The sequence below is a fragment of the Ambystoma mexicanum genome, chromosome 8, assembly GCF_040938575.1.
Source record: "Ambystoma mexicanum isolate Mex_15411 chromosome 8, UKY_AmexF1_1, whole genome shotgun sequence".
Lineage (NCBI taxonomy): Eukaryota > Metazoa > Chordata > Amphibia > Caudata > Ambystomatidae > Ambystoma > Ambystoma mexicanum.
In genome coordinates, this window is record NC_090929.1 from 455,843,681 (window position 1) to 455,853,020 (window position 9,340).

General features: G+C 48.9%; 1 protein-coding gene across 4 annotated transcripts in view; it reads left to right on the plus strand.

Annotated features, from left to right (window-relative positions):
- SAMD11 (sterile alpha motif domain containing 11) overlaps nt 1-6,391 on the plus strand; it is a 312,464-nt gene extending 306,073 nt beyond the window's left edge. For all 4 annotated transcript variants that reach the window (XM_069610053.1, XM_069610055.1, XM_069610054.1 and 1 more), the window contains one exon: nt 4,856-6,391. In XM_069610053.1, the coding sequence (XP_069466154.1) occupies nt 4,856-5,104 (249 nt within the window). In that variant the 3' untranslated portion in view covers nt 5,105-6,391. The remainder of the gene's footprint in view (nt 1-4,855) is intronic.
- Nucleotides 6,392-9,340: the final 2,949 nt, after the last annotated feature.

Here is a 9,340-nt window from a genome sequence, read left to right on the forward strand (position 1 = left end):
AGGCATGGAGAGGAGGTGAGCAGGACCAATGTATACAGTAGACTGAAAATTGGAGGGTGTGTGGGGGGCAGCATGCACATCCGTTTATTAGACCATCCATACGATGGGTTTGAACTCACCTGGGCTTTTTTTAAATTGTATATGAAATGGAATGACGGTAGATCAACCTCTGGAAAATGTGTGGGGCTAATCCACACACATTTTCCTATGCTCACTGCACACCATACACATAAACCTGTGTACTCTGAGTGGACACAGCCTACAGGCACAGTCCTCCTTGTCATATTTAGTTGGGATCTCACAGGTGGAGTACACAATGCATCTCAGAAGAGGGTGGGCCAAAACCTTCCTCCTGCCATGGCCAGCCTAATTAACTATCAAAGGCTCCATGAACCCGCCCTATTGGTTTGTTTACGCGCTGCAGATGGTGGCAGCACTTAGCATAGTTAACATACTAATAGAATATACTTCAAACGGGCCCACATGGAGTCTGGCTGAACAGGCTAAGACATGGGAGACAGGAAACCCCGTCACCCCTTTCATATGCACTGTGTCAACCTGAAGCCAGCTCCTGCTGTAGGCAATCCCCATAGGGGGACCCCATTCAGAGGGTAGGAGTATGTGATTTGATGGAGACAGAAAGTCTGTTCTCGCCACAGCATCAAGGGACACCTCCCACTTTAATTAGGAACCACAGTATTACATGTTTTCACCCCTGTTGCAAAGCACTCTGGTTATGTCCTCGTGCATACAGGAGATTGGTGGAGACCCAGGATTGGTTCATTAGGGTAGGCTTAGCCTACACCAATCATCTCTTTTGGGCAGATCATCTGAAGACTTTGCAAGGAGTAACAAGAAGATCTAATTTGGACCATGGCTGAAGGTTCTGACTGCCTTACAGCTTCCGCCAGTGAAGGACAGGCGTGATTACCAAAGAGGGAAGCAGGATCTCTCCCCTAAACATCTCCCAGGGAACAGAGGGAGATACTGAACCCAGAGGACCCTTCAGCAGCTCCAGAACCGGTACCCAGCCAGCACACAGCGTACCCTGCTAGGCTCTGCAGCAAGCTTCCTAAGTGCCAGAGAGTCTCTGAACCAAGCCAAGGACAATGCAGTTGCCTGAAACACTCACCTTAGCTTCGGGCCGTCCACCTTAAAGGATGACACAAGCCCAGTGGAGACGCTAGGAGGAGTGAATCAACAAGCATCCACAACATCCGCCTTAAAGGACATTTTTGAGCCAGTCGAGCACCACAAGCTGCAACCAACTGCACCATTGACTGTTGTTACTGTTGTTACGCTGCAGTCGTTCACGCCGTTCGAGACGCCTCGACCAGTGCTTCAGTCCCACCGACCAACACTGAGACGATTCTTGAACCTGAGCCGCCGTGTGGACCAGCCTGCAGCCATCTGTCCAGCCTCACTTGCCGAACAGCCTCTCGTCTGATACCCTGCAGCTGCCTCCCATCTTGAACTCTGTCACAGAAGCTGCAACCCACTTGGAATTAGTGCGAGAAAGTGCGTTTGCATTACAGTACAGATAATGGCATATTTGGAGGGACACACAGCATGTAGGTGTTGTTTGGGTGTTTGCCCACCCATTGACTGCCCATAGCATTCTAATCCCTATGGCCATTCCCACCCAGTTCCTGCACCTCCCCACCCAAAACACCTCCTTGTGGGAATTCTTTGAGCTTGTTTTAATCAAGTATTACCATCAAACGTTGTACTCGAAGTGAATGCCAGTGTTTTTTCAAAGCAGTCTTCTAAGAGTTAATGGGGCTCATTACATGTTTGGTGGTATCCTGCTGGTAAATCCGGCCGGGTACCACCAAACGGAATTACCATTACCGGCATGTAGACTGCCGGAAGTGCCTGTAAGGGCAGTTACTCCCCATTACATGGAGAACTATAGGACCGTTTTTGAAGGTGCGATGCCGTAATTACCTCCAGCTCCGAGCTGGAGGTAATTTCGTCCACCCCACCAACAAATTCAGAGTATGCGGGTGCAGTAACGTGCCAGTAAATGGAATTACTGGCACGTTAACACTCACTGACATACTTGGAATGAGGCCCAATGACTTAATTGGAGTTGTGATCCCACTACTGGTGTATTAAGAATGTCTTAACCAGGTCTGGTTTCAGCCACTCTATTTATAAGCTCTATGCTTGTCCTTCACGGAAGTCCTGTTAAAAACAAGCATTGACAAAGCCAAAGGTTTTGGCTTGCGTATAAGTATCAGGCATTTGTTGGGCACTGCTATTAGATGTGCAGGCACTCGCACCAGTCTGCACCTTCTCCCATCAATGGCCAGTTAATACCACCACAGCTGTGCCTGGCAAGTGCCTTTGCCATGCCTACACAAAAGCCCAAACTGTTGGCATTGCCAATGCTTGTTTAAACAGACTTTCAATTCAGGGATTCTATCCAGAAATAAATGTGACGTTTTCCAGAGCTGGCACCTCCATCTGGTCCCTCCTCCGCACCTTGGTAAGATTCAGGACGTGAGCCAGAAACCCGGGGGTGTTTTCTCCTCATTTTTAAGAAAAGTGCCCCCACCGTCCTCTCACTAACTCCCAGTCGACATTCTGCAAAGGAAGTGGACTTCAGGGAAGTGTAGCTACCCTCTCTCATTGGGTTTCCATCTCTGCATTCACGGCCAGTCTCGTGTGAGTCTCGGCTTGTTTCCGAGACACTTTCTAAGTTACTAGAGCATCCTGCGTTTCCAACATGAGTGGCATATATTTTTAAACTGAGAGCCAACCCTGTTCCAACGCCCCATGTTTGACGCCCCTTAGACCAGATCTGTTTTTTTTTCTCCAGCCAATAGTAAGTACTTCGCATTCTGGGACTAAACATTTTGTTTTTCTTAGTATAAATATGGGTCGAGTCACTGCATGAGTCAGAACTGGACAAAGAGGTTGCGTACGAGTTGGAGTTTGGCCACACAGAAGCTTTGGTTGGTTTCTGCAGTTTTTAGCCATGGCGCAATCAAACTTGAGTGTTACATGAGGAGACGTGCCCCACCCACTTGGAATTAGTGCGAGAAAGTGCGTTTGCTACTAGTAAGTGAAGGCCAACCACCACTCGTTTATTTACTTTTTGAACGTATTGGAATTCATAATCACGAAACAGAGAGACTTCCAGGCAATCATGTTTCGATTTCTGAGAACTCACCAATGGTAAAATTACCCTCAAACAAGTTCACAAGCCTTCTTATGACGAGTGAGATGTTCTGGGAATATCCTGACACCCAGGATGTTTCTAGAACACACCCTGTGTGTGGGGGGGGTCCTGAGTCATCACACCTACAACTTCACTGCGTGTCTCTCTTTACAACATGCACCTTCTGCAGTGGGGTGCAGACCACCACCCACATGAACAGCTCCCCTTGGCCACATCTACTCCTTCTCTCATTCCAGACTTCATGACCGCAATTCAGGAGTGGTGTGCTGCCAATGATCTCTGCCTTAATGTCAGTAAAACGGAGATCCTCCTCATCGGAACACTAGGTCCCTCCTTTTCTCTCTCTGGCTGCCCATTCTAGACCCTCTTCCTGCTCCTACCTGTGAGGCTAAGAACCTTGGGGTCATCTTCGACTCCACCCTCTCCTTTCCTCACATCTTCAATGTCTCTAAGAAGTCAAACTATCAGCTGCACCTCCTCAGAGGTATTCTTCCTTTCCTCACTTTGCCTCAGAAGCTCAAAGTCTCCAGAGCTCTGGTCCTCTCAAGGCTGGACTACTGCAACAGCCTCTTTCTAAATCTTCCTGCCTCTACTCTCCGTCCTCTACAACCCATCCAGAACAGGACTGCGAGACTTTTCCTTGGTCTCAAGCCAAAGGATTGTATCTCTCCAGCTCTGAAATCTCTTCTTTGGCTCCCATTGGGTACAAGGATCAAGTTTAAAACCCTCTGCATTGTTGACACGGCGTTCTGGGGCCGCACTACCTCCAACTCTCTCTTCCTTAGTATATCCCCATCTCAAGGTCTCCGCTCAGCCACCTCCAACTCTCTGAGGGTCAGTCGCTTTTCCAAGCAGAGAATTGGGGGAAGATCTTTTTCTTCGGCTGGGGCCTCCCCTGCCCCTCTCAAACTTGAGCAGAACCATCTCCGGTTCCAGAAGCAACTCAAGGCCTTCTTCTTCGCTTCCTCTTCCTCTCCCTTGCTGATGACCCATCTGCTGCACGCACTGGTCACCTAGCCACCCACTGAACTTGGGCCCAGGTCCCTGCGTGTCCAGTTGCACCTCTCACTGACTCTTGGCTCCCCCCGCACGTGTGGTCTGTATCTGTAACCCTACAGTTCCTTCTCTCTGCACATATGAGCCACCCGTTGGCTGCATTTTCTGATTAACTGCACTTAGCCACCCGCTGGCTGCACTTTTGATTACCTGCACTTCTCCACCTCCCCCCCTACCTTTGCACTTCTCCCCTTCCCTGCGCTTGCACAATCTGAATGACACAAGGCCTATTAAGATAATTTGTTTTGTCCTCGCTCTGTCTACCCTTCCTTGTTGCGCCTAGAAACACATTTGTACAGGCCCCTTAGACATGCAATATCATATCATATAACAGAAACGCTGAGGCTGGGGTCCCAGTGTCTGGCGCATCCCCGGGCGTTGCAGGAGAGGGTAATAACACGCCTGCCCCCTGCTCCTCCGCTCGAGCTCTCGGCTTCACCCGAGACACACTTTTGGCGTCAACTGTGCCGTTCATTTTGAAGCTCGTGCCATACTCGGTGCTTCCTGTGCCCTGGGCAATTCTGCCACCCCTCCTGCGCTATTTGCAATGTTGCTTAAACGTTTTTTGCCCACACCAACTTCTAACCAGCAACTCTTTTTCTTCCCTCCCAGGTCGCTAAGCGGATAGGCCGGGTGCTGTACATGGCGAGCTTCCCCGTGGCCTTCCCCCTGCAGCCTCCAGGATTAAGGCCGCCTGACCGGGAACTGGGCTCCGTGGAGATCCGCCCGCCATCCACAGGGAGCGCTGCCTCGCCTTTCAGTGCTGCCATCATGTCCGCAAGCCGCATTTCCCCCAAGCACGAAAATGGGAACCCGCCCTTTTTGGTTGGACTGAGCGACCCGAGCAAAGCCCCCTCCTAAGGACGTGCGGGGAACGCTGCTGCCATTCTGCTGACCCCAGCCTGACTCCCCATGCCCTTGGACAGCTGAACCTGCCTCCGCGGAACCCCAGCCAACGCTGTGGGCACCAAGCCTGCCAGGCCATCGGTCTCTGCAGATGAAAGAAAATATATATAATTAAACACGGAACTTCAAAGACTACAACACCTTGCTCCTTCTGCTGCGCCGAGCCAGAAACGCGGCATGGAGGTAGAAGTGACTGTTTTGAAGTCACACATTTATAGGTTAAATAAACTGTTCCAAAGATTTGGAAGGACGCTGAAAGAAGAGTTAAAAATAATGAAATATATATTTAATTAACCTGTTTCGACGAAAAAGACCCAAGCAACAGAAATTAATTGCAAGTTTGTCACAGCTTTGCCAAAAAAAACATTGTACTGAGCTGGCGGATGAGGCGACAAGCTGTTTGAGGGGCTTACCTTAAAAAGCCGGCGTCCCTCTGGCTCACTGCGGTACCCTGCGTCTATGCATCTCTTGCAATTTCTACACATACCAAAGAGAAAATGGCGGCACTCCTGCCTGTGTTTACTTCAGAGAACTGCGCGAGGGGGAGGGGCCTCTCTGCACGAGACTTTTCAAGGCGGTGGGCACGCCATATTGCTGCTGAATGGGGACATTATTCTAATCAGTTGGGGTGTGGGACATCTCTCCACCGCACCCCCAGACGTTGGACAAGGCTTTGCGGCATAAGTGCAGGGCCGCCAGTTACTGTCTTGCACCTCCTGTTGCTGGTTGATCGTGTATACCCTTCTCTCCCCGCCTAGAGAGAGAGCGAGTGCGCTTAGCAGACCTACTGCACCTACCCATTCACAGCGTCGGGGGCATAGCTTGAAGGTACCCTCGAGAGGTGTGCTCTGGAGATCATTTCAATTAACGGCCAAGGGGGAGACCCCACCCCCCAGACACAGCCTGCGGACCACGCCTCATTTGGTCAAGTTTACTACTGTGAATGGACAACTGACCGCCGCCCCCCACCCCCCGACCCTTGCCAGGCCTTCAAGACTTTGTACAGAACCCCAGAGAAATCACGGTACAACCCCCCACCTTTTATTTTTATTTTGTTTACATGTTGCACGTGTTGCTCATAAATCCCTTCCATCCCCTAAATTCTATTCTTGAAAGATAAAGCTTGGTGGTACCTTTTGCATCTCTTTATTGTAAAATAAACCAATAAACACATCTGTCATTATAACATCACACGAAGCGCTAAACAGCAGCCAGTTTCAATAAAAACGAAAAGCCGTCTAATTTCTGATGTGTCTCGTGCTTCTGTTAACAACGTGCAATGCCCCCACAATAGACTTTCTGCTGTTAGACTACCAATGGTGGGGCCCCCGTTCTAGGCTATCACCCTTTTGACCTCCACTGTAGGCTACCAATGGTGGGGCCCCGGTTTATAGTCATAATATCGAAAAAATAATGTCGAATTACAAAAATGTCGAAAAAAAAATGTCGAATTCAAAAATGTCGAAAACACATACATATAATAGAAAAAGTCATTAATTCGAAAATAAAATGTCGAAAAAAAAATCGAAAAACCAATGTTAAAATAACTATGTAAAATGTCTCACATACTAACGTTTTTAATTGGGGGGTCCCCCCCCAAACCCCCCATCCCAAACCCCTACCCCAACCCTCCACTCCTCCCCATCCCCCCCAACACCCCCCATGGATATACCTTTAATTTTTTTTAAAAAGTATTTAATAAAACATTAATTAAATAATTAATTATTAAAAAATCCCATCCCAAACCCCTACCCCTACCCCCCCTCCTCCCCATCCCCCCTACCCACCATGGATATACCTTTAACCATTTAAAAAAATTATGTTTTATAAACTATAATTAATTAATTATTTATTTAAACATTAATTCGAAAAAATATCGAAAAAAATTCGACATTTTTGTAATTCGACATTTTTATTTTCGACATTTTGACTTTCGAAAATATTGCATTCGATATTATGACTGGACACCTGGGGCCCCCATTCTAGGCTGTCACCCTTTTCAGCTCCACTGTAGGCTACCAATGGTGGGGCCCCCATTCTAGGCTGTCAACCTTTTGACCTCCACTGTAGGCTACCAATGGTGGGACCCCCATTCTAGGCTGACACCCTTTTGACCTCCATTGTAGGCTACCAACGGTGGGACCCCCAATCTAGGCTATCACCCTTTTGACCTCCACTGTCGGCTACCAATGGTGGGGCCCTCATTCTAGGCTATCACGCTTTTGACCTCCACTGTAGGCTACCAATGGTGGTTCATCCATTCCAGACTATCGCCGTTATGGCCCGCACTCTTGAGTTACCAATAGTGGGGCCCCGTCTAGACTATTACCCTTATGGCCTCCCCATTGGGCCCGCAGTAGTTCTCGATTTGACCACTGGTGGAGTCACCACTATTTTACAACTGTTGGAGCTACCACACCATGGACCACATGGAAGGGTAGGCACACCACGCCCACTATTTGGCAGTGGGCAACTCATGGACCCAGTGACCCAGGCTGAAGAGGGCTTATGCCTGCGCAGACGCATCATAGACCTCTATTGTCAAGTTGGTTGTGGTGCCACTCACAGACCTTTAGGGCCTGGCATAGGCAGATGTGGCTGAAAAGAGCTATGGGTTCAGATCATCAAAGGTACATTGCATAAGTAACTATTCTCAGGCTAGCAGAGGTGCATCATAAATGTTAAATGTTAACGGTATTTGTACCGTGCACCGTCACCAACGGAGTGGGTCCCCAGGCGTTCTGGCAGATCTGCAAATGAGAAGGTGGGATGGGTTAGTAGTTGAAGCGGGAGTAGGATAGTGAGAGGAGTGGTGTTCTGTTGGCAGCTTCAACTCGCTATACACCGGGTGCTAAGCTTTGGTGCGAGTATCGCATCAATGTCAGTCCTCGTGTGCTGTTGGTGCAGCTTATGTGTTGTTGCAGTGTTGTGAAGTGTGTGCGGGTTGTTGTGCGAGAGATAGTTGTGTGAGATTTTTGAGTGAGATAAGTCTGCAGAAATGCTGAGTTTTTTGTTAGTGGGTTACATGAAGTTTAACTATGGGTCCAACTAAAAAATGGCTGGGAACTGTCAATTTGTCCAGAGGAAGGGGCTTCTAAGATATTAAACCCGGGTGCAGGACAGCAACCAACCAGAACCTGCAGAGACAGGACATGGCAGGTTCTCTCCAATAAGGCACGGGCAGTTTAGCAGAGCTACAAGCTTCCAAACTTGTTATTTATTGGATTTTATTATTTAATTAAAACTCTGGTAAATAATTGACGTCGGTGGGAGCTTGAGAGCAGCAAAGGTGCGTTGAACAAACTTCAGTCTCGGGCTCAGACGGATCTGCAGCGCTACACCAGAGCTCCAAGCGCTCGACCTAGGCCTTTGCACACGGCCAGATCAAATGACTGCAGACGACCACTATTTTGTAATGCATGCGACAGCCACATAGTTATCCTGAGTTGCAGCCTGTGGCTCGCATCGCCACCAAATTTCTTTTCCCAATTCTGCTTCTGCGCTTATTTACATAATGTCTCTCTTTACAAAGAGCCGTGCACCTGACGCCTGATAATGCTGGACTGAGCTACCCACGAAAGCTGACAGCAGCACCTGACGCCTGATAATGCTGGACTGCGCTACCCACGAAAGCTGACAGCAGCTTCTAGAATCATGCCTGCTGCTTGGAAAGAGGAACGCTTGGCATTTGTTTTAAGGCAAAACGTGTCTTTTCTGTTTAGTCACAATAGTTATAACTAGTCATGTGCCCTTTAATAGAGTCTCCATCTTCTCTCTCTCTGAGAAGGGAGAGGGCGCTAGAGGGACAGCCTGCACAGTGGGCCACCCCTCTGCCTCCCACTCCACCTGGGAGCTATCTAGCACCTCTCCTCATCCCTTGGAGGCGAAAGGGGCGTCCCCGGGCCCAGCCACATCTGGCTTGGGCTCCGGAGAGCAGTTATAAGGCAGGTGGGCTGCTGGGCTCTTTCACTTTGTAGCAGCCCGCATCCATATTCGACTTCATTAAATCAGGTTGGGAAAGGGGGGGACAAGAATTCTACAGTAATCTAGAGATGCACACGCGCTACAGCACTGGTGTCCCCCGCCCTGGCACCAACTGTCCCAGAGAATATGTACCAGGAAGAGGAAACTATTTGGACGTGCGCTAAGTCGAAACTTAAAAATAAAATGTTCATTTATTTAAACACCCCT